The following is a 17,112-nucleotide window of genomic DNA, read 5'->3' on the forward strand; positions in this document are numbered from 1 at the left end:
GTTGTTATGTTTTGTAGAGAACGATCAGGTCAGAAATACTGTAAAACTCGTGTGTGTGTGCCGGTGTATTCTGATATAAACTACAGTGTATCACAAAAGTGAGTACACCCCTCACATTTCTGCAGATATTTAAGTATATCTTTTCATGGGACAACACTGACAAAATGACACTTTGACACAATGAAAAGTAGTCTGTGTGCAGCTTATATAACAGTGTAAATTTATTCTTCCCTCAAAATAACTCAATATACAGCCATTAATGTCTAAACCACCGGCAACAAAAGTGAGTACACCCCTAAGAGACTACACCCCTAAATGTCCAAATTGAGCACTGCTTGTCATTTTCCCTCCAAAATGTCATGTGATTTGTTAGTGTTACTAGGTCTCAGGTGTGCATAGGGAGCAGGTGTGTTCAATTTAGTAGTACAGCTCTCACACTCTCTCATACTGGTCACTGAAAGTTTCAACATGGCACCTCATGGCAAAGAACTCTCTGAGGATCTTAAAAGACGAATTGTTGCGCTACATGAAGATGGCCAAGGCTACAAGAAGATTGCCAACACCCTGAAACTGAGCTGCAGCACAGTGGCCAAGATCATCCAGCGTTTTAAAAGAGCAGGGTCCACTCAGAACAGACCTCGCGTTGGTCGTCCAAAGAAGCTGAGTGCACGTGCTCAGCGTCACATCCAACTGCTGTCTTTGAAAGATAGGCGCAGGAGTGCTGTCAGCATTGCTGCAGAGATTGAAAAGGTGGGTGGTCAGCCTGTCAGTGCTCAGACCATACGCCGCACACTACATCAAATTGGTCTGCATGGCTGTCACCCCAGAAGGAAGCCTCTTCTGAAGTCTCTACACAAGAAAGCCCGCAAACAGTTTGCTGAAGACATGTCAACAAAGGACATGGATTACTGGAACCATGTCCTATGGTCTGATGAGACCAAGATTAATTTGTTTGGTTCAGATGGTCTCAAGCATGTGTGGCGGCAATCAGGTGAGGAGTACAAAGATAAGTGTGTCATGCCTACAGTCAAGCCTGGTGGTGGGAATGCCATGGTCTGGGGCTGCATGAGTGCAGCAGGTGTTGGGGAGTTACATTTCATTGAGGGACACATGAACTCCAATATGTACTGTGAAATACTGAAGAAGAGCATGATCCCCTCCCTCCGGAAACTGGGTCGCAGGGCAGTGTTCCAGCATGATAATGACCCCAAACACACCTCTAAGACGACCACTGCTTTATTGAAGAGGCTGAGGGTAAAGGTGATGGACTGGCCAAGCATGTCTCCAGACCTAAACCCAATAGAACATCTTTGGGGCATCCTCAAGCGGAAGGTGGAGGAGCGCAAAGTCTCGAATATCCGCCAGCTCCGTGATGTCATCATGGAGGAGTGGAAAAGCATTCCAGTGGCAATCTGTGAAGCTCTGGTAAACTCCATGCCCAGGAGAGTTAAGGCAGTTCTGGGAAATAATGGTGGCCACACAAAATATTGACACTTCAGGAACTTTCACTAAGGGGTGTACTCACTTTTGTTGCCGGTGGTTTAGACATTAATGGCTGTATATTGAGTTATTTTAAGGGAAGAATAAATTTACACTGTTATATAAGCTGCACACAGACTACTTTTCATTGTGTCAAAGTGTCATTTTGTCAGTGCTGTCCCATGAAAAGATATACTTAAATATCTGCAGAAATGTGAGGGGTGTACTCACTTTTGTGATACACTGTATATTATCCCCCTGTCCCACCTGTTTACACTCCTCTCCTGCATTTCCCCTCACACCGTATCCTGCGTTCTCATTGGCTGTTCGACATGTCACTCATTCCCGTTCGCACATCTCAGATCAGATATCTGACGTGCTAGAAAACTCGAGCGCTCGGCGAGCCGGTCGGGTCGAGTCGTCGGATAGTTCACACTTAGCGATCGAGAGCCGAGTTTTGATCGCCGAGCGAAAATCAGGGCAAAAATCGTGTAGTGTGAACCAGGCATAACGCAGCAACGTGCACTAGGCACACGGTATCGGATGTTTAGTATCGGAGCCTCGTTTGTGAGTACGAGTACAAGTTAATGAGCGCGGTATCGGGCCAATACCCGATACCAGTATCGGTACTCATGCATCTCTAATTCAGACTATTTGATGTATTTGGTTTTGTCTGATAGACAGGTTTAATCAGCATAACAATGCTTGGGTGATCACCTCTCTAAACACTGCTGCATTAAAAATGTGATCATAGCACATGACAGGCCTTGTAGGTTTTACTGTACCACTGACTACACAGTCATGCACTACTGTGCTGCCCCATCTAGTCTACAGCTCAAACAGCTGTTCGACCCCCCTTTTAATAGACTAGATGACAAGCCATGATGAAGCCATCACAAAGCAGTGTGGCAGAATTTGTGGAGAAACTGAAAAGCTGGTTAAAAAACAATGCTTCAAAACAATACTGAATAAGTGCAGAGCTTTGTAATAATCATGCCCAAATTGTGCACACATCCAAGAACCAAGAAAACTCAAGTTATAAAAAAAACTCACCTGGAGGGTTTTAAGTCAGGGAGAGAAGTGGGTTCCAGCTGTTTAACTCTCTTGAATCTCTGACTGCGTCTCAACTTCATGCTGCTTTTAACTGCGGTTTTGTAGTCGGATATTATTTTTCTAATGCGTTCCTCAAAGAAAGCAGACAGGCGTAGAGTCATACTGTAAATCTGTAAATAGAAAAAATAAACGTTTATTGTGTGACAAAATAAACAACATCAAGGTCTACGGCTCAGTTTACCAACAGGAGGCAGCCTCACCAACTTGGATCAGCCCAATGATATGTAAAAAGACCGAATCAGTATAATTAATACACAAATACACAAAACCACACAAGCTATTCTGGTGTAGGAAATAGACTAATATCCACTTACCTTTGATCGTTTGTTTGGCGTGTACGCTTTAGCATTAGCAAAGATAAGCCTGGTGTCTTGGCACACATCTGTAGGGTTTTCATAGCCCTCTTCTTCAAGTTTACGCCGAACGGTTTCCAGATCCATCGGCGTGTCTATGATTCCCGAATAGTCCTAAAGCCAACGTATGCAGAAATATTGTTATTTCTTAGTTTTAATTATTTATGAATATGAACCGAGTGACAAAATTTAATGTAGAATTTAATGTAACTTTGTGCCACTTCTGTTTGCCAATCGTGTGTGGCAAGACAAATCCCAAAGGTTTCCTTTTAGGAACTATAAACTGCAGTTTGTACTCAGTCCATTGCTGGCTAGCTGTAGAGCTAATTTGGTCTGACTTCAAAGCTGAAGTAGCAGATGTGGATTGTGCATTTCTAACTTTAAATGGGGTAAAAATAGGGTTAATATAATGAAAACTGGCCCAATTATTACATATTGGACCAGTCGATGATAGGGAATATTTATTACCCATATTTGTATGTTGTTTATGCACCAAATTTTCCTTCTTTTTGCAAACCCCCTTAATTACCCTTTGCTTTACCTAAACAATAAACCTTTCAGTCAAAATTTTTTTCACTAATTTTGAAAATTAAAGATAGTAAAAAAAGAACATGTTTAAATGACAGGTACCAGAAACCTCTTCACTGTAGTCTCTTATCAAGAATATCCTAAGGCCTAAATAATAAACTAACTACTTGACATTAGCCTCATGTTTTTCCTACACCACATTACACAGTGATCAATGAAATGTTTGTACACCTTACCGGATACTCATTTTCATCTACAGGCTGACGGAAGGGCTCAGAATCCTCACACTCAAACATGTAATCCAGCAGCCGCTTGCACGCATCCTTCCACGCGTCCCCGTTTAGTTCTACCTCCGTTGACTATATAAAGAACACAAAGAAGTCAAAGAGCATCCTTGATGTTTTTAAATATATATATATATATATACAGTGTATCACAAAAGTGAGTACACCCCTCACATTTCTGCAGATATTTAAGTATATATTTTCATGGGACAACACTGACAAAATAACACTTTGACACAATGAAAAGTAGTCTGTGTGCAGCTTATATAACAGTGTAAATTTATTCTTCCCTCAAAATAACTCAATATACAGCCATTAATGTCTAAACCACCGGCAACAAAAGTGAGTACACCCCTAAGAGACTACACCCCTAAATGTCCAAATTGAGCACTGCTTGTCATTTTCCCTCCAAAATGTCATGTGATTTGTTAGTGTTACTAGGTCTCAGGTGTGCATAGGGAGCAGGTGTGTTTAATTTAGTAGTACAGCTCTCACACTCTCTCATACTGGTCACTGAAAGTTCCAACATGGCACCTCATGGCAAAGAACTCTCTGAGGATCTTAAAAGACGAATTTTTGCGCTACATGAAGATGGCCAAGGCTACAAGAAGATTGCCAACACCCTAAAACTGAGCTGCAGCACAGTGGCCAAGATCATTCAGCGTTTTAAAAGAGCAGGGTCCACTCAGAACAGACCTCGCGTTGGTCGTCCAAAGAAGCTGAGTGCACGTGCTCAGCGTCACATCCAACTGCTGTCTTTGAAAGATAGGCGCAGGAGTGCTGTCAGCATTGCTGCAGAGATTGAAAAGGTGGGGGGTCAGCCTGTCAGTGCTCAGACCATACGCCGCACACTACATCAAATTGGTCTGCATGGCTGTCACCCCAGAAGGAAGCCTCTTCTGAAGTCTCTACACAAGAAAGCCCGCAAACAGTTTGCTGAAGACATGTCAACAAAGGACATGGATTACTGGAACCATGTCCTATGGTCTGATGAGACCAAGATTAATTTGTTTGGTTCAGATGGTCTCAAGCATGTGTGGCGGCAATCAGTTGAGGAGTACAAAGATAAGTGTGTCATGCCTACAGTCAAGCATGGTGGTGGGAATGCCATGGTCTGGGGCTGCATGAGTGCAGCAGGTGTTGGGGAGTTACATTTCATTGAGGGACACATGAACTCCAATATGTACTGTGAAATACTGAAGCAGAGCATGATCCCCTCCCTCCGGAAACTGGGTCGCAGGGCAGTGTTCCAGCATGATAATGACCCCAAACACACCTCTAAGACGACCACTGCTTTATTGAAGAGGCTGAGGGTAAAGGTGATGGACTGGCCAAGCATGTCTCCAGACCTAAACCCAATAGAACATCTTTGGGGCATCCTCAAGCGGAAGGTGGAGGAGCGCAAAGTCTCGAATATCCGCCAGCTCCGTGATGTCGTCATGGAGGAGTGGAAAAGCATTCCAGTGGCAACCTGTGAAGCTCTGGTAAACTCCATGCCCAGGAGAGTTAAGGCAGTTCTGGGAAATAATGGTGGCCACACAAAATATTGACACTTCAGGAACTTTCACTAAGGGGTGTACTCACTTTTGTTGCCGGTGGTTTAGACATTAATGGCTGTATATTGAGTTATTTTGAGGGAAGAATACATTTACACTGTTATATAAGCTGCACACAGACTACTTTTCATTGTGTCAAAGTGTCATTTTGTCAGTGTTGTCCCATGAAAAGATATACTTAAATATCTGCAGAAATGTGAGGGGTGTACTCACTTTTGTGATACACTGTATATGTTAAATGTTTGACTTATGAACCTAAAATTAAGATTTAACGTAATATTTTACACATTCATGACAGGACAGATTCAGTTCAAATTCAATGTCAAAAACCATCATGGCTAATTTTGTTTCTCCAATTCACCTGACTGACCAAAATGGCTCAGAGCGCCTGGAAAAAAAAAAACCCACGCTGACACAGGGAGAACATGCAAACCCCACACAGAAAGGACTGACTGGGACTGCCCCACCTGGAAATCAGACCAAGGAGCTTCTTGCTGTGAGATGACCATGCTACCCACCAAGTCACCAAAATCCAAATGATGGGTATCCAGTCTAATCCAATATAAGTATAAATGCATGTGCACCTAGGTCTAATGTAAAATGCTCTAATCAGTCAATTCATCTTGATTTTATAGCTAAGCTGACTGCAATGTGCCTTAATGAGACCCATAACTGCATTGGCTCGATGATGTATATATAAAACATCCCAGCTGAAGCAAATTAAGGGTCATTAAGAGTTTAAAATGGTTTACTCATGTTGTAACCCAACTTTAGGTCATACAGACTAGCAGTAGGATTTAAGATAGCAATACATAATTCATTTTCTGTATACAACTAAAGTTAATATTAAAAATGTAAGGGGTACCTGGTGTGTCATTCGGCCTACAGATGTGCCAGGTGCATTAATATTCTCCAAATCCTGCACAAATACAATGCCATAATCAACAAAATAAGTGCAACACAGACTGCAAGCCTCGTCACTCATGTGCTTAACCTAACAAATGTTTCTGGACTGCATGGAAATGAATTGCTGAAGAGTGGAAACTGTTATAACAGCAAAGGTAGAACCAAGCAATCACATTGCTCTGGATCTGATGTATGTGGATGTGGTGTATGGACATAAACACACCCTTAGCTATGGGTCCTTGACAAGTGACTTAAAACCTAAATTGATTGTGGGTTAGTCGCCATTTTGGAGGTATTCAGTGGTCAAGTCGTATGTATTGAGCATTGTATTTTTGTTTGCCTTTTTCTTAATCAAATGGTCCAATCCTTCATTAATATTTATCATCTACAGTATAAAATGCCAATACAACAGTAATATTAATCCAGAAATGTAATTACTTAGGTAAATGATAAGTATAGCTCTCACACTATTGCTCCCACCACCAGCTGTGTGCCTTGTGTTATAAATAGAGCTGCTTTTGACCCACAGCATCAACAACACAAACATTTACCATGTAAGCGGTATTATCGTCAATGTTCCACCCGCTCACAAACAACATGGCTCATCAATGCTGTAAACAGACGATAATTTATCCAAATTCACTCTATTTACTTCGGTCTCTCCAGCTTTTCACAGACACTAAACACACATAACTGACAAAGACCTACAGGAACACAGCCTACCTCATCATCAGTGTACTCCATGTTTTCAACTGCATTGTAGATTTCCATAATATCCGCACAAGACGGTTTGCTGTTTAAACAAACAAAAAAAGCATGTTATGTTTAAAAAACCAAGAAGGAAAAGCATATATTTTTAGAAAATGTACTCTTAAACAGAACAGACCTACCTGATAAACTTTAAAAGGACATCTGTGATTAACTTTGCTGATTGTGCAATCTTGCTACGTGGCTCATTAAAGGTTTTTGCATTGTTAAAAATATATCTTGTATCCCACATCAATGCAGAAAGTCTCCTAAAAATGAAGACATTGTTATTTTTACATATATGGCAAGTCTGTAATGCTGTAACAGAATGGGAATTTATTACATTCAAAACAAGATCAAAAGAGACCTTTTGTTTTAATAGGATCAGGCTGGATTGTATATGTAACTATGAGTGTATTTTTGCATGAAGAATAGACCACTGAAGTCGTGCGTCATTCTGTAGTCCTCGTTATGCCCATATTTGGAGACCCGGGTCTAACTCAGATTTCCTATGGGAAAATTGAACGGGGTTTTAAAAAAATCGGCTCTAACGCATCCGGTGCTAAATAAACATGTTCACAACCCTATACGTTTTGTCCTGTGTACATTTTTCTCCTGTACATCACTGGATCCTAGAAATTACGAGATTGTTAAAGGGTCGTAATACTAATAATGCTACACGAGAGCTAACGCTACTGCGCATTAATTAGACGTCACTGAACTACACCAATCAAATCAACGGAACGAGCGGCTCGCTTTTGGTGAGTACAACCAAAGGCGTAACACCCGACCATCCTCGCTTTCTACTTTAATGTAGCTAGCTACTAAAAATATCAACCAAAACTTGTGAATATCACCGCACTGTTACACCGGTGAGTCGCGCTGCTTCGTGCGGTTATTTAAGAGGCTTATGAAAGAAAAAAAAAAAAAGAAAACATTAAGAGGCTTCCAGTTTAGTGACGTCAATTCAGTGCGCAGTAGCATTAGCTTACATGTAGCAATATTCATATTTTGACTCTTTAACGACTTCATAATTCAGAGGATCCAGTGATGATAGACAGAAGAACCTCCATAAAACAAAACGTAACAGCTTTGGAACATTTTTTATGACTACAGGATGCGAGAGAGGCAATTTGCGAAATCTCCATTCATATTTCCCATTCAAAATTTCTCTTAGACCCGGGTTACCAAATATGGGCATAACAACATGGCGTGGCCTACAAAATGACGACACGACTTCAGTGGTCTATAGATGTGCTTAAGAAACTCCCAAACCGTGCTTGTCCACTTGCACGCCTTTAAGAAATTTACCACCACAAACAATTCAAACTCCATATTTTGTTAGTTTTTTTTTATTAAGTGCAGGAAAAGTTAGCATTACCTGTATTAAGTGCATTAACATGCATTAAGCTTGTCAGAAAATACATATGTTATGTTAAGAAATCCTGATCTTCCATTATAACCGAACACACTTAAATGATTACACATTACAACCACAAACAGTTAATTCTATAGTGGAGTTATACTAAAAAGCCTCACCTGTAAAAGTTGTTCTTTAATCGTAAGCGGATGGTGCCCAGATCAGTGGGGTATGCAATTACAGTACAGTAGGTAGGATACTGAGTAAGGTCCACTGGCCCAGAGAATGGTGCAGCAATATCTGTTGAGTTTAAACAAACATTATATACATACACCAGAAACCAAATGCCAGGGTAACTCACAAGGAAAATTACTGTCAAAGAATAGTACACAATTACCATGGAGCAGGGATGGCATTAAATAATTACTAAAGATGACTCAACCAGCTATTTTGTAAGTATGCTCACTGTTTTGACAGAATTTGACTCACGCAGGTAATCACTGGCAAGCAAAGTATAGATTTCATACTCGGGTTTCCTCCGGGTACTCCGGTTTCCTCCCACAGTTCAAAAACATGCAGTCGGGTTAATTGGAGACACTGAATTGTCCTATATGCACCTAGTCGCTAGAATGCACAAAACCCAGGCCCGGATAAATAGGGAGGGTTGTGTCAGGAAGGGCATCCGGCGTGAAAACTGTGCCAATTCGATGCGGATCACGATCCGCCGAGAGCCGACCCCGCAACCAAACGGGACAAAGGCCAAGAAAAAAAAATGTGTTACTGGTCAGATGCAAAAAATGCAGACAAAATTGGGTGGGGTCTTTAACGCTGTGCAAGGACCCTGGGTTAGTGGCCTGTACCGGAAGTGGAGAAGCCCGGAAATCAGGGCGTGGCTCTCCGTGTGCAAATTCACCAAAGGTACGGCCGAATAAGAAGGAGGTTGTGGATTATGCATGCGTCGGAGAGAGCACGAGACAGGCAAAATGCTTTCGGCATACAGACCCACTGTAATGAGCTGGTCAATGCCTGCACCGATGCGTGCACACTCCTGTTCTCGGCTTCTTCCTCCCCATTCAGGCTCCTGTGGTTTGTACAGGATCTCGGCCCGTTCCTCATCTGTGACTGGCATTCCTACGCCAGCAGACTCTGGCAGCTGGGCTACAGAAACAAAAAACACATACACACCCACAAGTCCACAAAAATTCCATGGAATAAAACCAATTAGTCAAATGATACATGCGCCTTCAAAAGCTCGTTTTTTACATACCATTTTCTGGAATAGGTTCAATGTCCCATGGACTAAGCTTCTCAATCTCACCATTGTCCCACCTGCAGAGAGATTATGAATCATACACAAGACATACCAAAAGTATCCAAATGCCAGCTTTAAACTTCAAAAAAGTTCTTACTTGACTTTAAAGCACTGGAAATGGCTGTCTGGATACTCAGACTGATAAGGCTCCTGACAAACGATGGTCCCAAACCACCAAGCATCATCAATAACTGACCGGAATGTATCATCTTTTTAAACAAATAAAATAAACACATTAAACTTAATGTTTCAAAGTAAGAAATGTGTAAAAATTCTAAATGCAAAAAGCACTCGGCTGACGCACTTGGCCTCCAGATCCTGTTGCGTGCCTCGTCGTAGCTTTGGCGCAGCACAAGGAAGTCGATCACATCAGGCATATCGTGGTACCTGCAGGAAAACAAGTTCTAAAATGTTCATTGTTTTACAATAAAAATCTTAAATTACAAATAAACTACAAACCCAATTTTAGAAAAGTTGGGTTGCTTTTTAAAACGCAATAAAAAGAAGACTGATTTGTAAATTTACTGGAATTTTTATTTTGTGTTGACCCGTTTCATCGACTAATTGTTGCAGTTTTGCAAGTGTAGTTTTTGTCCGTTCTTGCTTAATACGAGACCTCAGCTGCTCAGCAGTCTGTGCTCGTTGTCGTCTGATTCTCCTCTTCATGCTCCACCATACATTTTCAACACAAGACAGATCTGGACTGCAGGCAGGCCAGTCAAGCACGCGCACTCTGGGTACAGAATGCGGCCTGGCATTTGTCTTGCTGAAATAATCACGGACTGAGAAAAGATGTCACCTCACCTTGATGGCAGCATGTGTCTTTCTAAAATCCCAATATACACCTCTGCAACAATGGTACCTTCACACATATGCCATCGGCACTTATGCACCTCTGTACCATGACTGGTGTAGACTTTGGAACCTTTCACTGCTAATAGTCTGGGTGGTCATTTTTATCTTTGGCACAGAGAACCACAGAGTACCACACATCAATGACCTCTGACCCAGAGAACTCTGAGGAGTTTCTGCATAGAATTGATGTACTTGTGTGTAACAGAGTTTCTGGTTGCATTTCTCGATGCAGCGGTAGACTGTGTTAAGTCATAATGGTTTTCTGAAGTACTCCCAAGCCAGTGGGGCTATATTTATTTAGTTTCTAAGGCAAGGTCATTTGAGGGCTCAAAGGTTATGCACATTTAACAGTGGTTTGCCCTACATGGCAAAAGAACGAAGCTAACCCACGCTCCCTCCAAAATGTGGGCAGCAGCCGTATGCATGTTATCACCTACACTTGACGAGTGCAATGCGGATCAGCACTGTGCACGGAGAGACACACCCTGATCAGCGCACTCTTTCCACGTCTCTGTGCAGGCGCCATCAATCACCAGTTGCACCAGTCATAAGAGAGTCCCTATCCGGCTTAATATCCCACCCCTATAGGCAGAGCTGAGACTTGATACGATGTATTCGAGATCCCAGCTCTGGTGTTCCAGCACGTGTTTTACCGCTGCGTCACCCGAGCGGCCTTTTCTCTCTACGTCCGAGTGAACACATCACCGATCCGAACCTTTCTGGAATTGTGTTTATACTAAAATGAGTCTGCATTTGCTAGTATTGGACAAGAAACTGAAGTATGCATAAAACCTTACTTGATGTAGCCGCTCAGGTAGCGCAGCGGTAAAATAGACACGCTGCAACCAGGGCTGGATTCTGAGTACGTGGTATCGAATGCAGCTCTGCTTCACCGGTTCGAGGCTGGGCGGCTGTATGAGCAACGATCGGCCGGTTGCTCAGTTGGGGGGCGGGACAAAGAACCGGATGTGGGTCTCTCTCTGTCAGAATGCGATTACGACCTCTGCCGGCTGATCAGAGGCGCCTGCACAGAGATGAGGAAGAGCGCCCTTAGGGTGTGTCTCTCCGCATGCAATGCTAGGTGGCGCCAAACTCATCGATGTGCGGGTGGCAAAAATGCATCGGGCTGCTGCCCATGTTTCGGAGGGGATATGGGTTAGCTTCGATCTCCTCGGTCAGGGCAGGGTTCGGCATAGACGGAGAGGAAGCGCGATGCAAATTGAACAAGTGGATGCGCTTAAGGGGGAGAAAAAGGGGAAAAATAAAAAATAAATAAATTAAAAATAAAAAAAAAACCTTACTTGACAGAAAATGACTTGTGTGTGAGTTTGCCTGTCCCAGGGTCAATTTGCGTCAGCTTCAAACAACACAGCGTTGGAGGACACACTTCGTACTTGATCGCAGTAATTTTAACCAACTCCTGGTCCTGAAATTTAAATAAAATAAAAAAGTCAAGGGCTAAGAATAGTTTACCACCTTGTACATGTTTCACTTTCAATATTTAAATTTCATTTCAAAGACTGACTCTCAAGTCCATCTTTCTCCATGGCTGCTTATCCAGATTGATTGGGTACAGATTACTCCTGCACACTGCATCCAAGTAGGCCTCGTGACCCTGGCAGAAATAGATCACCTACAAACAAAGCATGATGAATAATAAATATTACAGCAATGTAGAGCATGTGGATGAATGATAAGAATAAACAAAACAAACCTCATCTCCCAGTTGCGGAACAAAGGGGGACTTCCGTGGAATTACATCAGCAATCCAGGCAGGGGGCCGGAAATCATTGGACACTTCTCGATTCAGTGTCAACCTCGGGCACTAAGGTTTTTCAACGAAACAGTATACATGTTAAACACTAAAATCTGTTATAAGGTTATTGATATATTTTTATCATTTTAAGTATTTACCTTTGGTGTTTTACTTTTTTCTCTTTTTATCGTAACCTGGGGCAAAGACGACGGTGCGTCTTCATCCTGTGTTTGCTCTGTCTGCTCGTCTTCTGCTGTGCTGTCCTCCTTCTCCTCGTCAGAACTGCTAATTTTTCTCCGGGCACGTCTCCGGTAGGACATGGCATGTTGCCCGCTGATGCCAGCATCGGCTGTCCAATCAGAGTACTCGCTTGACGAGTGACTTGAAACACAAAATTGTGAGATTTTCTACAATGTACTGACGTATTTTGACATTTTCAAATTATACTGAATTTACATATGGGCTGTGAATACATGAGGTGAACTAGATAATTTGGCCTGGCACTTTCACTATATCATTATTTAATTACAGCTCTAAGTACACCGATCAAACGATCTCCTTGTTTCTACACTCACTGTCCATTTTATCAGCTCCACTTACCATATAGAAGCACTTTGTAGTTCTTTGTAGAAACATCTGTTTCTCTACATACTGTTTTAGCCTGTTTTCACCCTGTTCTTCAATGGTCAGGACCACCACAGAGCAGGTATTATTTAGGTGGTGGATCATTCTCAGAACTGTAGTGACACTGACATGGTGGTGGTGTGTTAGTGTGTGTTGTGCCGGTATGAGTGGATCAGACACAGCAGTGTCCACTCACTGTCCACTCTATTAGACACTCCTACCTAGTTGGTCCACCTTGTAGATGTTAAGTCAGAGACGATCGCTCATCTATTGCTGTTGTTTGAGTTGGTCATCTTATAGACACACAGTCTTATAGTCACAGGACGCTGCCTATGGGGCGCTGTTGGCTGGATATTTTTGGTTGGTGGACTATTCTCAGTCCAGCAGTGACAGTGAGGTGTTTAAAAACTCCAGCAGCGTTGCTGTGTCTGATCCACTCTTACCAGCACAACACACACTAACACACCACCACCATGTCAGTGTCACTGCAGTGCTGAGAATGATCCACCACCTAAATAATACCTGCTCTGTGGAGGTCCAGCATGAAAGGGGGGTAACAAAGCATGCAGAGAAACAGACGGACTACAGTCAGTAATTGTAGAACTACAAAGTGCTTCTATATGGCAAGTGGAGCTGATAAAATAGACAGTGAGTGTTACGGTTGATCAGTGTATATACTGAACTATACAAGGTCTATGCTTTTTTAAATTTAAACGGAAAACAACCAACAAAAACAACAATTAATATCCCTACTAGCTTTATGGAGTTAAAAGGGTTTGTACCTGGGTGTGTCACTGCTCCACTCTTCCTCATCCACAGAGTCCCTCTCACTACCTTCTATTTCATTGTCCTAAATGTCCAAACATACCACAGTGAGAACAAGCCATACAATTATTAAGTGAATGCAAAATAAAAATAAAGAGCTGAAAACATGCTGTACCTCAGAGGACGCAGTCTCTTCTCCTTCCTCACAGGAAACCTCGATGAAACCTTCCACATTATTCTTGCTTTCCAAAGTCCTGTGCTGTTTGCGTGGCAGGACGCGCTTAGTGCACGTACCCTCATCATCAGAGTCATCCTGTTCTTACAAAAATTCAAAAGGTAAGGTAAGAAAGGTGCTTTAAGAAAAGTTGGGACACTTTCTAAAAATAAATAAATGTTTTTAATGATGCATCTTATTCTGTTAAATATAATTTAGAAATTAATACCTACCTACACACTCTAAAAAGATAAGGCAGGGGCATGTTTACCAATGGTTCAAATCACCTTTCCTTTTAATTATACTGTTTAATTGTTTAGGAATTGAAGACACCAATTGTCGCACACACCCATTCTTGGCGTGTACAAGAGATCAGCTGCTTAACAGTGTCATTGCAGTTGTCTGATTCCCCTTTTCATGATGTGACATACATTTTCAATTGGAGACAGATTTGGACTGCAGGCAGTCCAGTCAAGCACAAGCACTCTATGTCTACAAAGTTACGACGCTGTAAATTTCAGAATAAGGACTGGCATTGTCCTGATGACACAGGACGGTATATTGACTGCAGCATATGTCTCTCCAAGACACCAATGTATGCCTTCATGTATAAGCAGATCTCCCATGTCGTGGGCACTGAAGCACCCCATGCCATGACAGGTGCTGGTTTTTTATTAGTAACGGTCTGCATGGTCTTTTTCATCCTTGGCACAAAGAATCTGACATCCGTTTTGCCCCAAAAGAAGCAGAAACATGGACTTGTCTGACCACAGACCACGTTGGTCCATCTCAGATTACGTTGGGTGCAGAGAACATGTTTGTTTGTTTATTAGGATTTACACTTTGGTTACATTCATGACAGGAACGGTAGTTACTCATTACACAAGATTCATCAGTTCACAAGGTTATATCGAACACAGTCATGGACAATTTAGTGTCTCCAATTAACCTGACTTGCACGTCTTTGGACTGTGGGAGGAAACAGGAGCACCTGGAGGAAACCCATGCGGACACGGCGAGAACATGCAAAGTCCACATAGAAAGGACCCGGACCGCCCCACCTGGGGATCGGACCCAGGACCTTCTTGCTGTGAGGCGACAGTGCTACCCACTTAGCCACCGTGCCGCCCCAGAGAACAAGATAGATAGATAGATAGATAGATAGATAGATAGATAGATAGATAGATAGATAGATAGATTAGATAGATTAGATAGATAGATAGATAGATAGATAGATAGATAGATAGATAGATAGATAGATAGATAGATAGATAGATAGATAGATAGATAGATAGATAGATTAGATAGATAGATAGATAGATAGATAGATAGATAGATAGATAGATTAGATAGATTAGATAGATAGATAGATAGATAGATAGATAGATAGATAGATAGATTAGATAGATTAGATAGATAGATAGATAGATAGATAGATAGATAGATAGATAGATTAGATAGATTAGATAGATAGATAGATAGATAGATAGATAGATAGATAGATAGATAGATAGATAGATAGATAGCTTTATTAATCCCATAGGGAAAGTCAGTTATTACAGCAGCTCCAGGTACATTAAAGCAAAAAGTAATAAAGTACAAAGAATTAAAGTACGCAAGTAATGTTGTACACAGTATGTAATTGAATAAATAGAATAGAATAAAATAAAGTAAAAAACGTATAAAAAACTTAAGAAGTCTTCTAGAATTAAAATTGTAGATGAGAGATGTAATATGTGATATACTAAGCTAACATGCAAGCGTTTCTACGCAAAATTAATATATGGTTTCTTTTTTGCGTAATACAGTTTCAGATTATATTTCTTGATGCCACAGCGGACTGTTTTAAGTGACAAAGTGCTTGTGAGCCTATGTGACTTGTCTTTTAAACAATTCTGTCACATGCTGACATGATTTTATTGCAGTTTAGCAAGTGTCCCAGCTTTGTTGTATGTTAAGTTAATGTAAAAACCTTAGATTTTGTCCTTAAACATTAAAACACTTAGGACCACCTTTACATCAGTAGTAGTAACAATTTTCCTATTGGTCAACCCAATATAAAACCAGAGTAAAAAAAAAAAAATAATAATAAATAAATAAAAATAATGGTAAATAAAATAACTTGTTGAAACACGCATTAAATTATCTGTTGAATTAAGAATAAAAATTATTACCCTGAAGGATCCATGTATAATTCTGCGCTTTTTGTCATAATAAAGGGTGAGCTCCTCCTCCCCCTTTTCCATCCGGAAGGACTCCTGAGACCTACAACAGATGGTTTTGGGATTTTAATGGCATTGTTAATTTACCTGAAACTCCAGACATAATATTACACAAAAAGGCTGAATTACTTCAAACATTAAAGATTATTTTTGCATTTTTTCCCCAGTTTTAGTATCCAATTACCCAATTTGTATTTCCCCTCTACTGCTTTAGACCTCTTTTCCTGACCTGGCATGGGAAACAAACAAACAAACGCCCCCTCCGACGTGTGCAGTAGCCGACCACTTTTCACCTGGACGAGGCAGGATCATATGGAGATCTGTATCGTGCATGGAGAGTTAAGCACTGATCTCCATTATCCCCCGCCTCTGTGCAGGCACCATCGATCAGCCAGCAGAGGTCGTAATTGCATCAGTTTAGAAATCCCTACAGCCTCTCCCTTGGACAAGCCGATCACTGTCCATGTAGGCACCTGCTCAGCTGTTAGCAGAGCTGAGATTCAAACACATCACCTTGAGATGTCAGCACTGGTGCTTCAAATAAATTCTAATATAATCTTAACTCAAGTTTTAACTTCTAATCAGGAAGATTCGTTAAGACAAAAAACAAAGCATTAGTCAGTAAACAGTGTGTTATTTAGTGTTGGGGAAGTGAAAAATGAATAGATGCGTTACTTGTATGCACTAGAAGCGAGTTCTGGCACCACCACCCTGCGCCGCCAGGCCTGCAGGTCTCTTTCTGTCGCCATCTGGCTACGCGGGGCATTCTGATGCATCTGGCGCACTCCCTCCACCTGTCCACTGCGCCTGAGCCCCACGTTAGGGGAAGACCCTACCTCCAATCGTTCAGATAGAGATACTGCAAGAAATGATTTAGACAAAGTAGAAACGAGTCTCTTAAATCTGTAACAATAGTAAAACATTTATTTTAACATAACCTGTCACATTAGTTATAGGCCATGCTTCAATTGCTAAATTTACTGGATCAACACACACCATAATGAAAACATTTGCCCTCTCAGCTTAAATTGAAGGCAA

General features: G+C 41.5%; 1 protein-coding gene across 2 annotated transcripts in view; it reads right to left on the reverse strand.

Moving 5' to 3' along the window:
* Nucleotides 1-17,112, reverse strand: part of brwd1 (bromodomain and WD repeat domain containing 1) — a 41,819-nt gene that overhangs the window by 7,446 nt on the left and 17,261 nt on the right. For both annotated transcript variants that reach the window (XM_062987304.1, XM_062987303.1), the window contains 19 exons: nucleotides 16,750-16,933; nucleotides 16,027-16,117; nucleotides 13,814-13,951; nucleotides 13,656-13,723; nucleotides 12,408-12,630; nucleotides 12,208-12,318; nucleotides 12,019-12,126; nucleotides 11,795-11,919; nucleotides 9,943-10,025; nucleotides 9,736-9,847; nucleotides 9,594-9,655; nucleotides 9,329-9,484; nucleotides 8,506-8,626; nucleotides 7,110-7,235; nucleotides 6,943-7,012; nucleotides 6,179-6,232; nucleotides 3,710-3,832; nucleotides 2,907-3,059; nucleotides 2,533-2,702 (listed from right to left, as the gene is read on the reverse strand). In XM_062987304.1, coding sequence (XP_062843374.1) covers nucleotides 2,533-2,702; nucleotides 2,907-3,059; nucleotides 3,710-3,832; nucleotides 6,179-6,232; nucleotides 6,943-7,012; nucleotides 7,110-7,235; nucleotides 8,506-8,626; nucleotides 9,329-9,484; nucleotides 9,594-9,655; nucleotides 9,736-9,847; nucleotides 9,943-10,025; nucleotides 11,795-11,919; nucleotides 12,019-12,126; nucleotides 12,208-12,318; nucleotides 12,408-12,630; nucleotides 13,656-13,723; nucleotides 13,814-13,951; nucleotides 16,027-16,117; nucleotides 16,750-16,933 — 2,278 coding nt within the window. The remainder of the gene's footprint in view (nucleotides 1-2,532; nucleotides 2,703-2,906; nucleotides 3,060-3,709; nucleotides 3,833-6,178; nucleotides 6,233-6,942; nucleotides 7,013-7,109; nucleotides 7,236-8,505; nucleotides 8,627-9,328; nucleotides 9,485-9,593; nucleotides 9,656-9,735; nucleotides 9,848-9,942; nucleotides 10,026-11,794; nucleotides 11,920-12,018; nucleotides 12,127-12,207; nucleotides 12,319-12,407; nucleotides 12,631-13,655; nucleotides 13,724-13,813; nucleotides 13,952-16,026; nucleotides 16,118-16,749; nucleotides 16,934-17,112) is intronic.

Source organism: Trichomycterus rosablanca, chromosome 25 (genome assembly GCF_030014385.1).
Source record: "Trichomycterus rosablanca isolate fTriRos1 chromosome 25, fTriRos1.hap1, whole genome shotgun sequence".
In the NCBI taxonomy this organism is placed as follows: Eukaryota; Metazoa; Chordata; class Actinopteri; order Siluriformes; family Trichomycteridae; genus Trichomycterus; species Trichomycterus rosablanca.